The 23,488-nt window shown below is 41.7% G+C and overlaps 1 protein-coding gene across 2 annotated transcripts; it reads left to right on the forward strand.

The window, feature by feature from the left end:
• Window positions 1-678: 678 nt before the first annotated feature.
• Window positions 679-22,994, forward strand: Bnip2 (BCL2 interacting protein 2). Of its 2 annotated transcripts, XM_038324084.1 has the most exons (11): window positions 679-895; window positions 6,473-6,579; window positions 7,143-7,210; window positions 8,062-8,238; window positions 10,064-10,240; window positions 12,054-12,156; window positions 12,956-13,087; window positions 14,359-14,445; window positions 14,546-14,644; window positions 15,291-15,326; window positions 18,088-22,994. In XM_038324084.1, exons 2-11 carry the CDS (start codon window positions 6,530-6,532, stop codon window positions 18,137-18,139), a joined length of 981 nt encoding a protein of 326 aa, XP_038180012.1. In that variant the 5' UTR covers window positions 679-895; window positions 6,473-6,529; the 3' UTR covers window positions 18,140-22,994. The 2 variants fall into 2 exon arrangements, with proteins under 2 accessions (XP_038180012.1, XP_038180013.1); XM_038324085.1 differs by lacking the exon at window positions 15,291-15,326.
• The last annotated feature ends 494 nt before the right edge of the window (window positions 22,995-23,488 follow it).

Genomic DNA, 23,488 nt, shown 5'->3' on the forward strand with positions numbered 1-23,488 from the left:
TTTAAGGTAAGACGTCATTTTTTTCATTTATTTATTTCATCAAGATATGACCCACAAATAATTGGGAAAAGCATGCTTTAAAGGGTGAGGGAATGAGATCTCAGCAGAGAGCTTACCTAGTAGGCAGCAAGCCTCTCTTTCCGTTTCTGCTACCACTTAAAAGGTGTGATAACAATCACGTTGGTACTCCCAGAACTCTATAGAGGTTGGGGCCAGAGAATTCAAGGCTATTTCAACTACCCAGAGAGGAGTTCAAGGCCAACTCGGGACGCGGGAGAGCCTGAATTACTCCCAGAAGCACTGCTGGAGAGAAAAGCTCTTCACGTGGGCGAATTCTATCAAAGTTGATTTTTCTAAGGACCTGGCGACTCCACATAAAGCCATCGGCTATTTTTCACCCTTTTTGCATTCATGTAGTAATATGATTAACGTAATGTTAAGTAAAGGCAAACAGAAAGAAAGTACTGGCCCTTTCAGGCAGCAAGGTGATGTCTCTACAGAAACAGAAAGGGAGAGCGACGGCCTTAGCGGACCTCCTCTGCAAGAAGCCACAAACTCAGCAGGCTGAAGACTGCCGACCAGGACAACCGCGCGTGCGCAGAGAGGAGGGACACTGGGGATTTGGGGATGACGCTCGGTCTCCGCTTCCTCCCTCAGCCTCGCCCAGCGCCGGTCCGGAGGTGGTCACTTCCGCCGGGGTGTGCGCACTGAATCCGGGTCAGCTGCTGCCGCGGGGACTGCAGCTGCGACCGGCCGGGAAGCCCTGGGCCCCGTCTCCACCGCCGACCGAGGGCAGCGGGCTCTGCCCGCCGCCGCTTTCTGCGACCTGGCCGTCAGCCCCACGTCGCCGGCCTGGAGGGGCAAAGAGGACGAGGGGGCCGCGGCTTCCTCCGGGGTGAGCGCGGCCGGGGTGGCGGGTCGGGCTGGGGAGCAGCCGGAGGGCTACGGGAGGACCGGAGGCCAGGCGGGAGCGGCGGCCGGGGACTGGCCTGTTCGCGTTCCGGGTCCTCGCGCTGCCGGGTCCCGCCCCGCCCCGGGTGCTGGTGCCAGCCTCGCGCCCCCTTCCTTTTCCGTCTGTGGCCGAGTGCCTGGGGCGGAACCTCCCGGTTCCTGGCTTCCCCTAGCCACGTTTGTTCCGTGTTCCTCTCCGGCGTCAGTCCGGAGCCGAACAAAGAAACTTGGGCGTGTTGTACACCCCATAGCCTCGGGGGATGGACGCAGACGGCGTACACAAACTGCATCCTATAAGTCATCAAGCTCTCTTGCTCCGTCCAGAGGCTGCTATCCCGGGATAGGGTGTGCATGTCAATGCTCGGTCCCTGCTTGTTTGCAGACACTTAACCTCTTCATTTAAATACCGGTCAGGATGCTTTGGAATGCTATAAGCACCCGATACCACTGAAGAATTCTCCGTAGGTCAGTTGACGTTGAAGCAGAAACTTATTTGGATCTTTATTATATTGCTTTGAAACTTCCTTTGTCCTGGGAAGTCTTTGAGGGCACAGCTCTTAGGGTGTTTATCAAGGCAGTTCTATTGCCGACCATCTGCGATTGTTTTTCTTAGTATTTCATTCTTTAGCCTCACTTTTATTTTAATGAGGATCTTTTTCCTTATTCTTGAATTCCCACCTTGAATGAAACGTACTTTGTCTTACGATTTATAGGAATCCAGCACTTGTAGAATTTTTCCCTCATTTTTTTTAATGTGTCTGTGTCACATGGTGTGGGCAACTGCAGAGGGCGTTGGAACCCCTTGGAACTGGTGTTGTAGGCTGTTGTGAACGGACATTGTGGGGGTGGGGACTGAAATCGTGTCCAGAAGAACAGCGGGAATGGTCAGCCACTGAGCCCGCCTTCTAGCCTTCACTCTAGAAATTCTGTGATTTATGAATGGATGTTTCTTCAAAGTTAGGATTGAAATTATCTAGTTAAGGTACTCAAACTTTGGGGTTTTTTTTTTTTTTTTCTAAATGCTGTTCTCAGTTTTCTAGCTATAACTAGATATTGTTAGACTAGGAAGTGGGATACCTGTGTGTACATGGAGTAGGAACTAAGTTACCATAAATCAACACAGTTTCATTTTTAGGTGCTACATTACCGTTCACACTAAGTATAACCAAATCTGGCCTTACAGACCTGTGGCAGTTGGTAGCGATCTGGAGTCGGTGCGCTCTACTGCAGACAGTTCTGGTGTAGGTCTGGGGATCAGGATGTGGTATCTATCTTTTGCCTCCCGTCTAAGATAAAGGGATAATAACATCACGTTCTGTCTCACACATTTGTTGATCGGTTGAAGCACGCACTAATCATTAGTCGCTAATGGGTGTAAAAATGGCTAGAAAAGTTGGAGTACCCTTTGGGGCAGTGGTTCTGTTTGTTCTGGCATGATGCTGCTATGAGTGACAGAAACAAGGTGCTCTCTCTAGACCCAAGAGTGGCCCTGGCTGACAGTAGTCAGGTCTTTGGTCAGGCTTACATGCTATGAAGCAAGACAGTGATATTACAGATAGTCCTGCCTTTCCACTACAGCCACTTTATAACACCACAAACTGTTGGAGATCAGGGGTTTCAACACATCTCCAGTCCATTCTGCATAGTGATAGTTTAGTAAACGTATTCTTTTTTTTTTCCTTTTTTTTTTTTGGTTTTTCGAGACAGGGTTTCCCTGTAGTTTCTAGAGCCTGTCCTGGAACTAGCTCTTGTAGACCAGGCTGGCCTCAAACTCACAGAGATCCACCTGCCTCTGCCTCCCGAGTGCTGGGATTAAAGGCGTGCACTATAGTAAACGTATTCTTAAGATGTGTGTTTATCCTATGCTGTTTTTACAATTTTGAGAGAAGTTAGTTTCTCTCAAACCATTCTAGTTTGTTGAGAGAGAGAGAGAGAGAGAGAGAGAGAGAGAGAGAGAGAGAGAGAGAGAGCTCAAGCGCAAACATCTTTGTGGAAGCATTTCGTTTCATTCTTGAAAAGCCTACATGATGGTACGTAGCGGAGATGGATCAGCCAGTAAAGGCACTTGCCTGGAAAGCCTGAGCCCCCCCCCCCCTGAGTTTGACTTCTAGAACCCACATAAAAAGTCAGCTATAATCCCAGCAGTCCTCTGGCAACATGGGAGGAGAAGGCAGGAGAATCTCCATGAAACTCATGGCTGGCTAGCTGGGAGCGTGTGTGATCCAAGAAGATAGATGAGAGACCCTGTCTCAAAACAGAGTGGACAGAGAGAACCACACCTGAAAACTGTCCTGCTCTCTTGCCAAAGACACACACTTCTAACCCACCCACCCTGTGTGCACTGGTGTGTGTGTGTTTCTGTGTTTTAAAAAGATGATTTCAGAAAGATGTGGTTGTATATTTGGGAGCAATGATAAGCAATCTGAAGGATGTTTCTGGGGATGTTTTGTTGAGCTTCAAGGGTAGATAGGCTGCTCATCACAAATAAAGCAGAACCTTCTGGGTCAGTACTGGCCTCCTGCCACCTGTGTTTGGTTTCAGTGTGCACCTATTTCTAGCAGCAGTGCTTAAACTACATGATAGTAAATTACCTCGAGAACTGTCAGTCACAGCCTAGGTAGATCAAGATAGGATCCTAATACTTAATCTTGCTCATCTTCCTAAACTGCATATGACTTTCTCCCTCTCCATCTTGTTTGGATTCACACCACCCATCCTAAGTTGTGTGTGCAGGAATCCATCATCTTTGATTTTTAACCTGACTGGGGCCAAAGGCTGTTGATTTCATTACGACGGCCACAGATAGCTGGCATAAAGACGTGCTGCCGGGCTGTCTGGACAGTCTGTTCCTGTGGAAGTGTGTTAGTTTGACACATAGTATAGCAAAACTATTTCCCTATTCTGACATGTTAAGGTTCTAAAAGCAAAGCTGGGAAATAACCAGCAAATCTGTGAGTCAGAGGCGTCCGGATCCCTCCAGAGCTGCTGTGCTTATTTCAACTCCTTTCATGTTGTTTCCTGTTCCTACAGCTGCTCGGTGATAAAGTGCTTCCAAGAACAGAGCTCAATTGTTGACTGTGTTTTTATCTACCTAGTGTGCTGCCCCCAGAGTTCTTGATGGAATGATGGAGTTAGTCTCTGTTTCTCTCTGTCCCCTCTTTGTTTAATTAGCCTAGATAATCATCCCCATAACTAAGAACCCACGGCAATGTATAGAGGTGTATGGACATCACATGAGTGAGAACATTGGAGGAAATCTTGAGGAAGTGGACTGCAAGGGGGCAAGGAGTTGGGCTTTCTGGGTTTGATTGCGATGCTGAGAATTGAATTCAGGGCCCTAGATGCTGAGCAAGCAGAGTCTGAGCTACAGCCCAGCCCTGACTTCCTGTTTTATCTTGAGATAGTCTAACTCAGAGGCTCAGGCTGGCCTTGAACATGCAGTCTTCCCGCCTCCATAGCTGAGATTACAAGCCTGTGTATAAAGAGCTCTTTTTGTTGTTTTGTTTTAGTAGTTGAAAAGACAGAGTCTTGCTATGTAGCCCAGGTTAGTCTTGAACTCAGCAGTATTCCTCTTGTAGGCCCCAGAGTACTGGGACTGCAACCTGAGCCTCCATGGAAAGTTTTGAGCGAGTTCTCTTTCAAGCAATGAAGCAGTTTAGAGCCGTTTCATAAGAGAAATGTTTCTTCTAGCAAATAACGAATAGTTTTACCAGCAGTAATTTATATTGTATAAATTGTGTATTTATGTTCTCACAAAGTATTCTCATAACATTTTAAGGGAAACTTATAACAGGAATCCTATTTATATAGTTCAGTAAGCAAAACAAGTTTAAGGGGTTGAGCAAAGGCTTGCCCAGTAATGGCATACCTTCACTGTTGGGCTTGCAATGTGCTGAGCGTTGTGCTAGGATGAAGAAGTTATCGATTGCAAGAGCCCCAACTCCTGTCAGACTCTGCTGTTGGTGCTGAGATTTTTTTTCCTCATTATTTGAAAAAGGCCATACAGAAAGGTAGGACAGGACCAGGGAACTATTCTGGTTATTTACCCAGCAAGTAGTTCAGTGACAAAGTTGGCAGCTTACCTGTTTTCCCTCTGCTAATAAATAGATTTACAAAATGTAAGCCCTTTGAGACCTCCCCAAGTATAAGTAAGTACGTAATCTGGGAGGTAGAGACCTCCAGTTATTAGAGGAATGGATTTAATTTGCTATATGAAACATAACACATTAGGGATTTAACTTCCTTTGTAGTTTGTTTTTTAGAATATCATTTGATAATGAGCTTGAATGGTTCTCATCATTTATTTAGAAAGGTAACTTTTTGTTTGATTTGGTTTGGTTTTGGTTTTTCAAGACAGGGTTTCTCTGTATAGCAGCCCCTTGCTGTCCTGGAACTCACTCTGTAGACCAGGCTGACCTTGAACTCAGAGATCCACCTTCCTTTGCCTCCCAAGTGCTGGAATCAAAGGCGCGTGCCATCCACTATGCTCTGCAGTTTTTAAAATCAAGTAGTACAGAAGGGTGTGGGTGTGATATATGGACTATTACCTCATTGTTTTATTTATTATTCTTCCAGCTACACTGTGTGACTTAAAAATGTGAAGCTAGGCATCATGGTCATGCCCTTAGTCTCAGAACTTTGGAGGTTGGAACAGGAACCTTCCTACAAGTTTGAAGACAGCCTAATGGGCATGAACATGTTTGAAAGAGAAAGACAGAAGCGTGGTTTAGTGTTGTCTGTAGAAACTCACCCTGTTGATTGCTCTAATGGAAATGAGCTGAATTTCAGTGTTTCCTCTTGATTCAGCGATTTGTCAGCTGTTTCTGTGCTTTTTACCACTGATTGTCATGACTTCTTTTAAGGTTTGTTTTTTATTTTATGTGTGAGTGTTTGCCTACATGTCTGTGTGCCATGTGCATGCAGTACCATCAGAGGTCAGAAGAGGGCATATGATACCCCCAAAACTGGAGTCTCAGGTAGTTGTGAGTCACTTAATAGTGTACTTCAAATGTTGTATTCTGTCAGACAGGTGAGTCAATGTTCCACCTTAAGTGAGAATTCTTACACTTTCTTGCAAAACTAAAACTTTGAAGCTTAAGTTAGAATGCATAGTTGTGTATGTGAAAGCATGCTCTATGAGAGCGTGGTACAGGTGGGAAGCACATCAGAAGTTAGTACAAGTCTTTGCTAGACAAGCTCCTGGATAGACTCTAAGTCACTCAGGAATGAAGAGGAGGCGCTGTGAACGCTGCATAGCACTGCACTCTGGTGAGTACGCATGTGCCTGTAAGTTACCAGTGCAGGTTCTAGAATCACTCCTGTCCAGAAGACTGAAGGCTTAGTTATGATTCTATGCTAGGGAAGGCGTTTGTTTATCTGAGCCAGCGTCAGGTCTCACTGAACTAAAGCTTCTGTGGCTGCTGGAGCGCTGACGTGAACTTGGGTGGGATTGTTGCACCTTTGCAGCAGATGAGGAATAAATAAAGTGGAAATTGAGCTCTTGTCCGTCTTTCTCTTCCAGGACCTCGGCTGCCTGGATTGCCAGGAGCTGGAAGTTGACATTGAATCCAGGCTGAGGATGGAAGGTGTGGAGCTGAAAGAAGAATGGCAGGATGAAGATTTTCCAATGTGAGCAATACTTTTTATTAAATGGATTTGGAACAAAGCATCAGAATTACTCTATTGAAATGACAGCTCACGTATGTTAGACTTTGAAAAGGTTACACATGATCGTTGGATTCTAGAAAGCGCAAGTTATTTTCCAACTAAATATGTGACTGGTGATCGTTCATACTCGTTTTAATCCTGTCAACTTTATATTTCTAGCTGTGTTTAGCTAAGGTCTCGGGCTAGTAGAGGAATGGGCTGTCAGCTGTCTGCAGAGTGAGTGGAGCGCCGGGCATAATGGTGTCCACTTGGAACCCCAGCACTGGGGAAATGGGGACCCGATCCCCAGGGCACACTGGCCTGTCGCAGGCCAGCGAGAGGTGCTGTCTCACACAGCGGACGTTCTGAGGAACATCTGAGATTATCTTCTGACCTCCTCATACACATGCATACAAACTGATTTGTAGAGCTTAAGAAACTCGGCGTTAATCTTTATAACTGTGAGCAGTATTTTTAATGAATCTTTGAACTTCAAAAGAATTGTTTTTAATTTCTGGGTTAAAGAGTATATCTTTGTCTTCTAGACCTTTACCAGAGGATGACAGTATTGAAGCAGATATACTAGATGTTACTGGTCCAGACAGCCAACCTGGTAAGAACTGGAGATTTTCAGTGAAGTTTGTGTTACTTTTGGACACATTTCTTTGTAGAGAGGAAAACAAGACACATTGAATTTTTATTCTGATGGGGGAACCAAAAGGCAAATTTTTGGCAAATCCTTGAGAATTTTAACTTCATAAAAAAATATGCCTTTGATTTTAGAAATTTTTATAAGGAATAAAAGAGATCATATTAATAAGAACTGTGAAGTCTGCCTCTGTTGTTTAAAAGAACCTTGATACATTCTTGACCTCTTGACAAAGAAGCAATAGTAAATAATTCTTTTAAAACGAGTGAGTGCTATTCTCAAAGTCCACCTCAGGCATCTCACAATGTTTATAACTAGTTCCCTGGGTCTGGTGTCCTCTCCTGAACTCTGCGGGCACTGCACAGTGTGCACATACTCACACAGAGATACACACTATTCACATATTTTAAAATAAAAATCAACTGGGTCTGGAGAGGTGGCCTAGCAGTTAACAAAAACGCTTGCTGCTCCGCATAGGACCTGGGTTCAATTCCCAGCAGAATGCAACTATATTGCAGCTCACAGGCACCCATAACTCCAGTTTCAGGGGATATGATGAGCTCTTCTGGCTTCCTTAGGCACTATGGACATGTGGTATACAGACATACATGCAGGCAAAACACCATGCACATAAAATAAAAATAAATAGAATAAAAATAATGTCTTTTTAAAAAAGCAGTAGCAGTGATCACAACCAAGTTTTATAAATTAATGCTTTGGAATTTTAAAAATTTTTCTCAAGAACGAAGTGACTAAAATGTTTCTCTTTCAACTGGGGCATCTGAGCAGTCTTCTTTCTTGTTTTCCAATTTCAGGCTCATTAGAAGTTAATGGAAATAAAGTTCGTAAGAAACTAATGGCCCCAGACATCAGCCTGACCCTGGATCCTAGTGAAGGCTCTGTGTGGTCGGATGATTTGGACGAAGGTGGGGAGGTTGACCTGGAAGGCTTAGATACCCCATCAGAGAACAGTGATGAGTTTGAGTGGGAAGGTAATTCACTGCTTTCCTATGAGCTTTGTGAATGAGTGCTTATATTATATAACGTTTATCTGGTCTTCTCTTTAGGAAAAATAGGATATGTCCAAATCTTAAACATGAAACCTGCTAAAAATCCATTGAAGAATTTTGTTTAAAATATGTATTTTTTCTGCAGTTCCTAAGTTTGTTACTAAAGTAGAAGATTCTGAAAATACTTGAAGTTTTCAAGACTGTAGATTATGCAGGTAGCTTTCATTTAGTTTAGTTTTGTTTTGTTTTTTTCTTACTTGCCCAATATTGTAAAGTTTGTTTTTTCATAGTTGCTTCAAAAGTATTGCCTAATATTCCAGTATCTTCTTGTCAGTCAATCTAGTAAGGAAAAAAGTCCTCTAAAGAGATGTAAGGAATATACTGAAAACACTTAAGGGCTGGGCATGGTGGCACATCCGTCTAATCTCAGCACTATAGAGGCAGAAGCGGAAGAATCTCTAGAGTTCCAGGCCACCCTGGTCTACACAGCGTGTTCAGTGTCAGCCAGACCTACACAGATCCTGTTTCAAATAATGATAACAACAACAACAACAATAATAATAATAATAATTGTCTGAGGATTGTCAGGAGAGGTGCTGAGGGCTGCTGCACCTGTAAAACTGTCACCTTGAAGCAGTGAGTGCTCAGCCCCAATCTGCCTTTGCTGTTCTAATTAATTAGATTGTGTTCAGAAGCATCGGTGTGTGTTTTGCTTTATGTGCGTTCTAGAACTAGGCAGTAGTTGACTATAATATTTAGACAAATGTTGGTAATCTTTTTGTTTCATCTTTAAAGTGAATTTTGCATCAAAATTGTACTTAAGCTGTAGACACTTTATAGGTAATGAAGACTGATACTCTGTAGCTTTTGTTCTTTTGTTTTTCTTCCCTGTTTTATGGTTCAGTAAGCAGCCCACTAAGAAGCAGTCTTTTCTACAGACACTGAAATAGTTCTCTGCCTGTGTGTTTTGTCTCTTCTCTCCTTAATGCTGCTGTAGTCATTGCCTGGAAGGAAATTTTCCGTTAACAGCTTTGTCTTGGAAACAACTAACATGCAGTAGGTTTCCCCTCCCCCCATCTTTTGGTAAGGCCTGTCATACTAAAGTTTTAAAAATCATTCCTTCATTTTAAATCAACTAAACTGCAATCTGCAAATGTAAATTGTACGTAATCATTGGTGCTTTGGCTAGTATTAATTTATGTAAATTTTTGCATGTATTCAGAAAAGTACATGACTGCTTTATAAAACTGATCAAATGGAAAATAATCACTGAGTAGTTAACCACTTTCTATCTTGTATTACAATGCTTTATAATTAATGTATGTACTAAAAAACAATCAGCTGTCAGATGGTTACTTGAAGTAAGCTATATTAGTAACCCGAATGGACACTGTTGTCCTGAATGGACTCTGGAAAGGCATGCAAGGCATGTGTAGAAAGATTGTGATAGCTCTAGCTTTCCTAAGGCTGGTGTAAATGATGCACTAACTTGTGCTTTGTTGAATTGGGCAATAGAAAGTTCTGAAACTGATCTTAAAGCCATAAATTGGCCCTAAGTAAGAACAAATCTTTTCTTGTTATGTGAGTGCTAATTTTAGGTGGTATGCAGCTGTTTTCCCAGATACTGGGAGACTGAGGCAGAATCACCTGAGCCCATTAGGGTGAGGCTAGCCTGGGAAGCATATCAGAACACCAAAAAGAAAACAGAAAACTCGGAATAATCTAGATAGTAAAGTGGTTAACATACAGTTTTGATTTTTATTATGTAAATGACAGTTTGTGATTGAAAAGCCTTTTATTTTAACAGATGATCTTCCCAAACCCAAAACTACTGAAGTCATTAGGAAAGGCTCAATTACTGAATACACAGCCACAGAAGAAAAGGAAGATGGGCGCCGCTGGCGCATGTTCAGGATTGGAGAACAGGACCACAGGGTGGATATGAAGGCAATTGAACCCTACAAAAAAGTTATTAGCCATGGAGGTAAGGGTTAGGGAGCATCCTCTGAATCTTTAGCTCTAAATGCAGTCAGGAAATGTGCCTAGAGATAGTAGCTTATTTTGAAAGAATAATGAAAATTTCTCAAATTAAGAATATAAAAGGATTTTTCTGGGTATTTTTTTGTTTGTTTGTTTTTGGTCTTTCAAGACAGGGTTTCATTGTGTACTCTTGGTGGTCCTGGAACTTGCTTTGTAGACCAGGTTGGCACCAAACTCACAAAGATCCACCTGCCTCTACTTCCCAAGTGCTGGAACTAAAGGTGTGCACCACAACCATCTGGCCTTGTTTTAACGTTTTTTACGTGGTTGGATATTTTGCCTGTATGTATGTCTGGACACCACCATTCGTGTGTTTCCTATCTCCGTGAGGGCCAGAAGAGGGCATCAGATTCCCTGGAACTGGAGGTAGAAATGATTTTGAGCTGCCATGTGAAAGCTGGGAATCAAGCCTGAGTCTTCTGGAAGAGCAGCCCGTGTTTGTAACTGCAGAGCCAGCCCCAGAAATATAAAAGACTTAAAGTAAAACAATAAAAGGACAATTAAAAATTAATTATAGATTAAAGGTGGTGGCACACGCCTTTAATCCCAGCACTTGGGAGGCAGAGGCAGTCTCATCTCTGTGAGTTCAAGGCCAGCCTGGTCTAAAAGAGCTAGTTCCAGGACAGGCCCCAAAGCTACAGAGAAACCCTTTCTCGAAATATATTTATATAGTGACTGGAGAGATGGGTAAGAGTACTGGCTGCTCTTTCAGTGAACCCAAGTTCAATTTCCAGCACCCACATGATAGCTCACAGCCAATCTCAACTCCAGTCCCATAGAACTCAATACCTTCTTTTGGCCTCCACGGGCACCATACAAATAACTTTACAAAATTATTTTTATATGTTTACTGTAAGTTTAAAAAATACAGTAGTTGAACCCTATATGTTTACTTCTCAGAAAGACTTAGTTCCTCGAACTCTTTGTGTTTACACTTTATCTTAATACATAGATAAATTTCAACAAAAGCTTATGTCTCTCAGTATACATCAACATGTACATAGATACACACATAGAACATATGTATCTGTGCTCATATAGAACATTTCACTTTCTCCAGGAAGCTCTCCGACCCTTTCCAGTGAGTCCATCCTCCCTAGAAGCCACTACTCATCCTGCCCCACAGTCAGCCTTCCGTGTGACTAGTCTCACATGGTGTGCACTGCTTGCCCTCAGCATAGTTTTGAGCTTCATCCATGTGGTTCTAGTTTAGCCTCTATCACTGGATATTTGATTGCCCAAATAATCTGGATCCGCTGCAGCACTGCTAGGTATGAGTTGTGTACAGTTTGGTATGTGACTAGGATGCTGCAGTGTGGGCACAAGCCGCTCCGAGGTTCACTTTGTGCACAGCTTGTCTAGCTAAGTGGGGCAGTTTATGAGATACACGGAAATAGTTCATTCCCTTAGAAGATTGGCAAGTGGGCCAGAAAGCTCGAAAACTGCAACTGTCAGTCTGTTGGTCCAGCTGTACCATGTAGGAATTCTCCCAGGTGCGGGGCAAATAGTTTCAGCATCTTCATTATCGGCATGCAATTCACTCTGGATAAAACGTGTTGCGTAGCTTCAAGTCCCAACACTGGCCAAATGGGCTTTCTTTCTCTTACGAAATTGTTCCCACTGAATTTACTTGCTAGATGCATCCCTTGCTCTGCACTCATACACACACACACACACACACACACACACACAATTAAAAATGATAATCCTTCAGAGTGAAATTGTGCTAAAGATTTTACCCTTTTTTTTCTTCTCAGGCTATTATGGGGATGGTTTAAATGCCATTGTTGTGTTTGCTGTCTGTTTTATGCCTGAAAGTGGTCAGCCTAACTATAGATATCTGATGGACAATCTCTTTAAGTAAGTATGTCTTAGTAAGATGTTTGAACAGAATTTGGAGCTAATTAGACTCAGTTTATGCTAATGAACTAAGCTTTATAAAAATTAGAAAGAAGCATTGATGGTACCGGACAGTAATCCCAGCTATTCAGGAAGTTGAGGGAGAAGGATCACAAGTTGATGGCCCATCTGAACTACATACAAATTGGGCAGCTTAGGCAATTTAATGAGGCCTTGCCTCAAAATGTCAAAAAGAGCTAGGGATACATCTCAGCGATAGCTCTGGCCTGGCATGTGTATACCCCACCCAGTAGGTGACAATAGTAACAAAATATAGAAGTCACCCTGTTTCTGAGTCCCCAAGTCAATAGAAAAAAACATGCCTCTTAAAATTAGAATGAATTATCTACCAACTTGATTATTTGGAAACAAGTTGTTTAAAGAGGTAACTGACCGTCTCAGAATTATGTGGCTAACTTACATCTGTCCTTGGGGATTCAGCATGATGAGTTGACAAGGTTTTTTCATTTCTACAGTCCCTCTTTCTCGGCTTAGTTCGTTTTTCATCTTTTGCTGCATAGCTCCAAAGCATACACAGAGAAAAGCAGTGTGTGTCATGCCCTGGTCCCACCTTTTCCCGACCGCACACAGTGCCATTCAGTCTGTGGGTTTGGTGTGACTTTGTTTGAACAGTCACATCATCAGCTGCTACAGGGGTTTGCTCTCATTATGGAGGGAAGAAGGGAATTGTGTTATTTGGAGGGCCTAGTTCAGTCCTGATTAGTGACATCTAAGACATGCACTTAATTTGTTTTTATAGGTATGTTATTGGCACTTTAGAGTTGTTGGTAGCAGAGAACTACATGATCATCTACTTAAACGGCGCAACAACTCGAAGGAAAATGCCCAGTCTGGGCTGGCTCCGGAGATGCTACCAGCAGATTGATAGACGGTACTGTTGATTTAGCTGACAGATTTTTACAGTGGTTTTATTAAAGTATACTCTTCGTTGCTGTTTAAAGATACCATATCATTTTCTTCAGTTGTACTTATCAATTTCTTAATGTTTTTATTTTCTAAAAATGACATTGTACAATGTCATGGAGAATAAGTTAAGTCTGTGCTTTATTAAGTAAGAGTGGCTTTAATTATGCAAAACACACAAGATTGCTCTCCATTCTTTCTTATGTCATTTGGAACACATTCTTACTCATCTTGGGAAAGGATGGAGAATGTTCCTGTACTGCTTTGCGCGGTTCTGTGTGGAAGTCAGGGTCAGCCTAAGGTTACTTATTCCTCAGGCACTGTCCACTTTGTTTTTTAGACAGTTCTGACGAGGACCTGGAGCTCACTGGTTGGGCTTAGCCAGGTGCCTAGGGTGTCCCAGCACTGGAGATGGCACGCCTGCCATGCTCTTTCATTTTTTATCTGGCTCCTGGGAATGGCACCCTGTGTCCCATGCTTACGAAGCAGGCACTTTACCTACTGGCTCTCTCCCCAGCTCTTAGGTTTCATTAAGATGTTAGCCCAGCTGTAGTTTTTTCAGAACAAACATTACAAGTGTGTTCTCTTGAGAGTCTTTTGTCCATGCCAGTGGGGCAACTTTACTCTTGCTAGTGGTTTGATTTTGCCTTAGCTGACTCAACTGACTTACTGAGGCCTGTTAATAGGTTTACTTTCATTAGCAAACATCTTATTTATCCTTTGTGATTTTTTTTTTAAAATCATATACACATGCCTAAAAAGGAGACTTTCCTTATTATTGGAGATTTGTAAATCTCTAGAACATGGTTGGGTCTTACTCCTTTGCTCTGTCCTTTGGTTGTCTCTGTCCTATCCTCCTTAAAAGTCGGTGCTTTTCATGGTGTTAGAAACAAATGCCAGTTAATCCCCAGACTCAAAACAGAAGCAATGGTTTGCTTTTATGTTCGGTGTGAACTTTTTTCCTGCTGGACAGCTCTGGATACCACTTTATGTGCTAGGAGAAAACAACAGAAGAGGACATGAATTTACCCAAATGATCCAAGGTTTATTTCACAGCGTGGGAGAGATATTTAGAATTCATAAATGCATTTTCTTGTCGTTAGAAATGTTATACCTAAATGACAAATTTTGGTGACTTCTCTTTTAGTTATTTAGTACAAACTTGCACATATTTGTTTATGTTTAATTTTTTGTTATAATTTATAGAAATTTCTATAATTTTTTTCTTTTTATCTCCAGATTACGGAAAAACCTGAAGTCTCTAATCATTGTCCACCCTTCTTGGTTTATCCGAACCCTTCTGGCTGTTACAAGACCATTTATCAGGTAATTTTCTGAAGACCCTTCAAAAAAAAGTTCCTTGTATTGAAATGTCAGTTTTATGTGTCAGAAATATTGAGATAATTGCTTGTGTTTTCTTCCCTAGTTCAAAATTCAGTCAGAAAATTAGATACGTCTTTAATTTGGCAGAGCTCGCAGAGCTTGTTCCCATGGAGTACGTCGGCATACCAGAGTGCATCAAACAGTACGTACCTGCCTCTTTCGTCTGTTCTTGTCTCTGTGCAAGAGGAGGGCCTTCCTCCACTCTGTATTCCAGGACAAGGAGGTAAAGGAGGAGGAGACCTTGTCCATACCTCCCCATACGTCAACATTTTTACATTACCAGAGGTGATGGCTGCTCATGAATCCTTTATGTGTGAAATGCTGTTTATAATCTGAGAGTTTCCTGAAGTACCAGGCCTAAAGAATAACTTCTCAACTTGACATACGGCTTTTCCAGATGGAATGAGTTTATCATGTTATTGAAACAGTCATATTGCTAAAGAAATGAATTGTTGCTTAAATTAACTTGGTCTTAATATTTTCCGGAGACTAGCATTTTCTGTCTCACAGTTGACCTCCAGCTGCCTTCTAAGGGACTTGGTGAGACTGTCAGCATAAACACTTGGCATCCCAGTGCTGTGGTCCAGGAAGGGGTTCTGTCTCTGTTGGTCTCAGAGTTTAGGCTTACATGTATCCAAACCAGAGTTAACTGAGTCAGTTTTTATTTTCTACGTCATGTGTTAAATATTAGCATTTTGTAGTTGTGCCTGCAAACTTACACTTTCAGTCTTTTTTGTTTTCTTAAATCTCGTAATGTACATTTACTGAAATAACTCTTCCCTACCAAGGTATGAAGAAGAAAAGTTTAAAAAGAGACAAAAAAGGTACATGCACACCTTGACTGGGTTGCATATAGACTAGTCCATTTGCATCGCGCAGACTAACCCTGCTGCTGGTTGGTTAGCTCGCAAACAGAGAGAATAGCACTTGTAAATATAAATGTTGCCCAGAGCCCAGTACAGAGCAAACCCCAAGCTCCTCCTTTCAAATATGAGCATACTTCATGCCTGTTAGGAATCACAGCCCTTCTTGTGCTGGCCAGAATACAGTGCGAAACCAAGGAAGTGACTGGGGTGCTATTTAAACCCCAGGCTTTGAAGACTTTCCCACTGTGCTTTTGAAATAGTCACACAGCAACAGCTTATTCCCTCGGGGTCAATGGTTATGTTTACAGTGCATATACTCTTTGGCTAACCAACATTGGTTGTCTTTATATGCTTAAATTAAATAGCCTGCTAACCAGTCAAACTCTACATGCGATGAAATACCTAAAATTCAGTGTACCATTTAACAGTTAAACTCTGATTTCCACTTTAATTTTGAACACTTGCTTTGAGTGTAACAACCTTTCATTTGTTAATGTTTTAGCAGAAAGATGAAAGGTAGAGTAGAAAATAGTTTACCACTTTGCATAGTAGTGTAGAAAAGTGAAGGCCTTGGGCTTATTAGTTTTGCAGGTTTTGTTTTGCTTTGTTTTAGAGATAGTCTTACTCTGTAGCCCAGGCTGACCTCTCTCTCTCACACAGTCTTCTGCCTTGGTCTCTGAATGTGAGGTTGTGGCTCCCTACCACCATACCACTGTTAACCCACTATTAATAGATTTTATTTTTTAAAAAAATTTAACATTAGCAAAATATCACTTACTATGATCTTAGGAATTAAGATCAGAGATTTATATGTGTTACTTTACTCATCTGTGGAACCAGTTAGAACCTTTGCTGGTATAATCTTGAGTACTTTGATTCTTTTGGAAAGAATTCAACTAACCATGTAAAAGAATTGTAATGACATTTCTGTACGTCACTGTTCGGATTAACCAAGACTCACTAAGTGATGTTAGCAGTGGCTTGGGTAGTGAGCTCTGCTTTCCTCTCTAGACAGTGCTGTGTATACGCCACAGGAGTGGCTGAAACTCAAAATAGCATTGATAATTGTAAAGTAGCTTGAAGCCACCTACCTTATAGACTTTAGAATGATTTGCTGGGAATTGGAGGCTGGCAAACACCTTTAACCCTAGCACTCTGGAAGCAGAGGCAGGAGGATCTCCGTGAGTTGAAGCCAGCCTGATCTACAGAGTAAGTTCCAGGACAACCATGATGACAGAGTCCAAGAGAGACCCTATGTCATAAAAAAGAGTTGCTTCTGTTGAGGAAGTGTACTGATAATTCCATTTTTAAAAAGGTTTTAGTATTTGATCAACTGTCAAAAATAATCAGGCATCATATAAAAAGTGAAACTCAAACATTTTATTTTCTTTGTTTGAAACCTGTCACAGTTATTTCATCTCCAATGTTCCTCCCTGTGGTCCCTTCCACTTTCTCGTCTTTCCTTAATCTGTGCTCACTCTGCTAATACGTGTGTGTGTGTGTGTGTGTGTGTGTGTGTGTGCGTGTGTACATATGTAAATTTTTCTCAGCTTTTCCCCCCTTTTGCTTCTGTTCAGTCCTCAGTAGGGTAATTACACATATATTTCAGCATTTAATTCTTAGCAAAACTTTCTTTAGCATTGAAAGGTCAGTTTGAGAAACATTTTTTTTCAATTAGCTTTAAATATAGAAATATGTTTAAAACCAAACTTTGGGTTGTAGGTGTGGCAAGCATCTGTCAGGTAGAATCCCAGAGATGAGGATATTCCCAGTGTTTGGTAGGAACTAAGGATTGAAGTCCTTTTAAATGTTTCTTTCTGCAGTGTGGGGGTCTATAGCCAGACAGGTTGTCTTGTTTCAGCAATGCCTACAATTACTTCTTAACAATAGTTCATATTGAACAAATTGGCTGTATATTGTAGGCCTTAGCAGGAGTAGGTATCTAATCTTTGTTGCCAACATACTGTATTTTCACAACAGACCAGAGCTTTTATACTTATCCGGGTGATAGTAGGGATGGGGAAAGGTGTGAAAAGAACCTTCCCACTTTGAACCAACGTGACTTAAACATCTCCAGTCAGCTGCTCAAACTGTTACCGAGGGTTAATGCTGTTGTCGGGTTATCTTTTCATCTTCATGTACCTAAGTTTTGGTAGAACCTCTGGCCAAGCCAACATTAATCCAGTGAGATTTTGTAACTTGTGTAGATATTTCTGAATATTGAGTCCATATGGCTTATTGTCAAAATAAATGGAAGGTATTGGTACACAGTCTACCTGTGAATTTCAGAAAATAGTTACTATTCTATAAAACATAGTTGGTTTCTGGATTTTAAATTGTTGGTCAGTTGGTGACTTTAGTGATACATTTAAATTTCAGTTAGTAGTCATTTTTGAGAGAGTTCCTTCTTCTCGACAGTCTCACCCACTGAACTTCTGCTGTAGGGGAATTACAAGCCATGGGCTCTTAGGATGTTTATGGCTGTGAACATAAAGTATCCTATAGCCCTAAACACTGGCGTTTGTATCCTCGTCAGTGTACTGTTTCTTTGGGGAAATATTTTGTGCTTGTTTTTCTTTCTACTGTATCTGCTTTGTTTGCAAGGCTTTGTTTATTTAACAGAATAATCTGTGCTAAAAAGTAGTTGTTTTTCAGAAGGAAATCATCTGGTTGCCAGTGTCTTGGTTATTTTTAATTACCTGTGTTTCTCATTGAACAGAGTTGATCAAGAGCTTAATGGAAAACAAGAACCACCAAACAGTGAGCAGTAGGTCCAGCGTCCTGTCCAGACGAGACAAAGAGCGCCAGGACGCTCGCAGTGCACTCATGCTCGAGTTTCTATGTAATCTGTTACAAAATTTACTTGACTCCTCTCCAAGTGGACTCTTGTATAAGGGACTGTTCACTGCTGTAATGGTTTGCAATTCTTGAATTTAGCTCTTTCATGGCTAATTATATTGTAATCATTTTGTATTGCTGAATAGCAGAGAACTACACTTTATATAAAGCAATTTTTGCATTTGTTTATTTGAATGATGCATCTTCAGTAAAATATTTATATACATAAATGACAAAGGAAAGAAATAATATATATTTTTTATGTTGGGGGCAATATTTTTTAGTGTGTACCTATCGTGGAAGAATACACACAATTTTAAATGTAAAGGCATGTAAGACTTGTTTTTGTAAATGGTTGGATACATTTCCTGGGTAACTTAGGCTGATTTGTCCTAAAGCAGGGACAGTTAAACTGATGCGGAGTACCTGGGGTCATGCACATGATCTAGTCAGTAGTAGCAGCCCGAGCTTCTCCTCACCTGAAAGCACATTGCTTCTTAATGTGGTGAAAGTATAGGCAGGTGAAGAGCTCACTTTCCTCTCAAAATACGTGTTAGAACCAGAGATTTTGAGAAGCTAGTATTTAGGGTGTGTACATATGTATATAAGGGACATTTATTTTACCCAAAGTCAGAACTGTTTAAGAAAGAGAAAGAAAGAAAGAAAGAAAGAAAGAAAGAAAGAAAGAAAGAAAGAAAGAAAGAAAGAAAGAGAAAGAAAGAAAGCTCGCTCTTAAGATGTGTTCACTAAAGGGAATGAGCTGTGTCCATGTGTGTGATGCTGTGAGGTCTGCAGACTGTGGTCAGTGTTCACGGTCAGCTGCATCTGTAGAGCAGATGGGCTGCTATTGACATGCTCTCACGGGGCACTTTCCCAGAGTACTTCCTTGTCAGTTATTTGACCTGAGCAGATAGGTCTTCATGTCGCTGTTGGGTGGCATGACAGTGCCAGACACGGTCCATTCTGTAAGTGTTGGAGCACCACTGCTATGCACTCAGGATGACATTTTTTGTACTAAGTCTTTATTTCATGTGGTTAAGTACCTTGACTGAACATTGAAATAAATTTTATTTGTGCCTCCAAGCAGGGTTTAATTATCTACAAAATAATTCTCAAACAACAACTTGGTCTAGTCTGTGTCATGAACTTGTCTGGCATGTACATATTTAGTTGATGTATCAGTTTCACACCACCCAGTCTTTCCTGTCAGCTGTTTACAAGAGTGACCTAGCAAAGCAAAATTAAATCAGGTATGAACTAAACTTAGAAGATTATTCCCTCCTGTCCTGAACGCAGGACCTTTCCTGGTGTCCGTTTTTAGTGTTAAGCTTCTATTGCAAAAGGGAATTTTTCTTTACTTCTTTGTCCTTTGTCGGCATAAATTTGACCTGCTAAGTTAAAACAATCAGAGTCAAGCTGGAGGACTCTGGGTAAAATATTGCTCCACAACCTCTCAGCTTGGATCCAGCTCTCCAGGCAAGTCCTGTGCTAGTGTCACTGTAGTATACTGAGCCAAAACCATTTGACTTGTGTTGGTGAAGGTAACTTTAGAAGAGCTGCATAGAGCCAGGCGTGATGGCATCCATCTTTAATCCCAGCACTCGGGAGGCAAAGGCAGACAGAACTCTGAGTTTAAGGCCTGAGCTATATAGTTCTGTAGACATCCTTCTAAACAACCCCGAGAGTCATGAGTAGCTTGTAGAAGGTCTCATCACCTCCTCCAAAGAGGCTGAGCTCTGGCACTGGTTTTCTTCCACATAAAGTACTTGGATTTTCAGTTTCAAAATACAGACAGTAGCTTCAGCTTTTTATTTTGTTTACTTTTTTCAGAAGTGATTTTTTTTCCCCTAAATTTTTAAAGAGTAGAAGTAGCCTATATTCAGTTTAGAACATTAAAGTTCAAGAGGGACTGGAGAGCTGGCTCAGTGATTGTAAGAGCACTTCCAAGTTTGTTGCCAGCACTCACAGCAGGCAGTTCATGCCCACCTGCAACTCCAGCTCCAGGGGATTTGATGCCCTCTCTGGCTTCTGGGCACCTGCATACCATAGTGGCATACACGGTGCCATACACACATACACAAAGCTTCTTTTTTAAATAAATAAAATTCAGGATAGACATCCAAGTATCATGGTATATGCCTTGAATCCCAGCTCTAGGGACTTTGAGAGAGGAGATTCTGTAAGTTTGAGGCCCCTCTAGGTTACATAGCAAACCCTCAACTCAAGGAAAAAAAGGAACACTGCTAACAACTTGAATTACGGGGAAAAACTGCTTTAACCTGCACTTGAATGTGGTATAGGGCTGCATCCACAATAAATGTAAACCTGCCTGTGAGTCTGGGTTGATGACTAGTAGGCTAGAGGAACAGCCATATTCAGTTGATTTTTAACTGGTAATGGTATAACATCTTCCTGCATCATTGTATTTAATTTCCATTACTAATTGGGTTGAAAATGCATAGAATAATTCTTTGACTTTTTGCTGAGGTCATGGATAAACTTGACAGGTTTAATTTATGTTTTTATTACCATCTTTGTTACACTTTGGCTCTTACTACCCCTTTGTATCAAAAGTTTTTCTTAGAAAATAATGTGATTCTGTGTTCAACTTGTGTTGTTCCTGAAAAAGCACCAAGGGAAGCGTGATGTCTCTGCCCCATAGAGAAGCCTTTAACTCAAGGACGCAATGGTGCCAGGTAGTGTGGTGCTAAGCAGTTAGAAGATAAAGTGAGAAAAAGGCCATTATAAAGAAAGACGTGGGTGTTACCTATATGCCACCAAAAGTGTCCCTCTTAAGGGAAGTACTCTGTATGGCAGCAAGTGGTTCTATTTCCTGTATCCACAGGGAAAGTAGAGGTCACATAAGGTATGACTTGAAAAGGAGACTGCCAGTGACCCTCGTAATAACAATCTTGTTCTCTGTTCTTTCGTCTTTAGATAGAAATGGGTCTGAACAGTGACATAGTGTCAAAGTTGAGATGCTTACTGCCTTTTGTAGTTAGTAAACATTAATATTGGCTTCTGTGCCAAGTGTCACAACTTAGTGTCACCAGCTCCCTGACAGTATTCTTCCAGAGGACTTACGTCACATCCCTGCGGCCATGCATGAGAGCGCTCAGGGACGTGAAGAGGCAGTCGTGTGTTGCAGTGAACGACTCCGCTGGGAATTAGCACTAGGATTCTTGTAGCAGAGCAGACCAGTTTGTGATGGAATTGGTAGATCTGTGTGAAGATGACAGTAGCTTTGGCCTTTTTCCTGTGTTACACTTGGAAAATTGTTGGCAGGTGGTGGTGGCACATGCTTTTAGTGTCAGCACTCCAGAAGGCAGAGGCAGGAGGATCTCTCTGAGTTTGAGGCCAGCCTGGTCCTCCTAGCAAGTTTCGGGACATCCAGGGCCACACAGAAAAACCCTCTCTCAAAACAAACAAACAAAAAGGCGGTGGGGGGAATAGAAAATTGTTAACAGTGTTGGATCAGATGCAGAGACGGTTGACTACAAGAGGTGGCCACCCCATTCTGCTCTGGTTTTCTCATGTGTCTGACTCCACTCCCCCTGCCACTACTTTATTTAGATAGTTCAGAAATGGATCTATCACATCTCAGAAGGCTGAAATAAGAGGAATCCATATATTCCCAAGTTAACTTTGTGCTAGTGAGTTCATCTTGTCCTAGGGAATGGGACTGTGGAGTGGGAGTTAAGACCATCAAGAACTGGGGCAGCAGCAGGAGAGGAGACACTACCCACTGTTCTAAGCGAGTAAAAAATGACCCGTTGGAGGAGCCCTTCACTTAAGCTCCCCTTCTGAGATTCTGAATGAGTTCTGAATCAGGTCAGCAAAAGGCTAAACAATGGAGCTTTAAAGTTCTGAACAGTAACTGAAACAAAACAGTGTATGGAAGGGGAAGAGGTGCCTGCAATCTGGACGTTTTATTGCAATTACATGTAATATGTAACGCCTGTGGAACCAAATTTAAAGTGCTATGAGAAATACACATACAACACTTGAAATCAACTACTAGATAAAAACCGCAAGTTTTCAGGCCAAGTATGATGGCATGTGCCTGTGATTCCAGTACTCTGGAAGCTGAGGCAGGCTTGGGAGTTTGGGCCCAGCCTGGATTACTTAGCAAATTCCAGGACACCTAGGTGGTGTCTATAATGAGACCTGCCCAGGGGGTGGGGTGGAGCAGCACTTAGTGCATTCAAATTAATAAACAGTGACAGTAGGCTTTGTTTCAGATAGCTGTCTACTTCCTACAATAGTTTGAAATTTTAGAATTAGAAGTTTTTATGTATTTGTATATCCAGTTTATCAAAACAAGAATTTGATAGCTGTCAGCTACTCCATTGTACCTTCCTTTACAGACTTCCAAAGGTAATGCCATCCTAAGAGTCGCTTCATTGTTTTCTTAGAGAAACCGAACTAGTGAGCATTGATGTTCAGGGCTGCTGGCTTGCACAGCCTTGGTGCTGGTCACAAAAGTACAATTCAGAGTTCACCAGACACTTCTGCACTTTGATTCATATCAAAAATATCTTCATTACAAGCTCACATGCTGTCATTTAGAGAAAATTAACTTACTGTGACCTTTTTTGCTGTTCTTAAATTGTGTTTACTAGTCTAGTACTGACATTTCAGTGAGAATCGTCTGTTTGCAATGCCAGTTAATGAGCAGCCCCTTATCAGCAAAATGTGCTCTTTGGCTTGTTACGCATACAGTGGTGTGTCCTAATTTGTTGCACATATTACTACATTAATGCATTTTAATAAATTAGTTGGAATATACATTTGTGCCTTGTTTTCATCTTTTAATTACGTTAACTTTTTACACTGAATTATTAAGGCTTTCAAATAGCAGTGTGGGCATTTCTGATTCTTTTGACTGATGAGTTCGGCCTACTTAAAATTTTATTGTTTTTTGAACTTTAATCAGACTTGTATTTCATAGTTTAGAATTATTTTATTCTGGGGTGAGAGGATGTGACTTCAAAAGGCTAAAAGCACTTCAGAGACAGAGGCAGGAGGATCTGTGAGTTCGAGGCTAGCCTGCTCTACAAAGTGGATTTCAGGACAGCCAGGGCTATTAAAGGAGAAACCCTGTCTCCAAAACCAAACAAACAAAAAGGCTAACAGGGAAAACACAGCAGGGCACAAAGGGAGTACCTGTTTCGTTCTCAAACCTGGGGTTTTTGCACTGACCCCAAAGTCACCATGCAGGTGCTCAGTGGCCGTCTGCTGTGCACATACTTGCTGTTTTCAAAGCAGAAAGCCAAGCACCC

This window comes from Arvicola amphibius, chromosome 3 (genome assembly GCF_903992535.2).
Source record: "Arvicola amphibius chromosome 3, mArvAmp1.2, whole genome shotgun sequence".
NCBI classification, from domain to species: Eukaryota; Metazoa; Chordata; class Mammalia; order Rodentia; family Cricetidae; genus Arvicola; species Arvicola amphibius.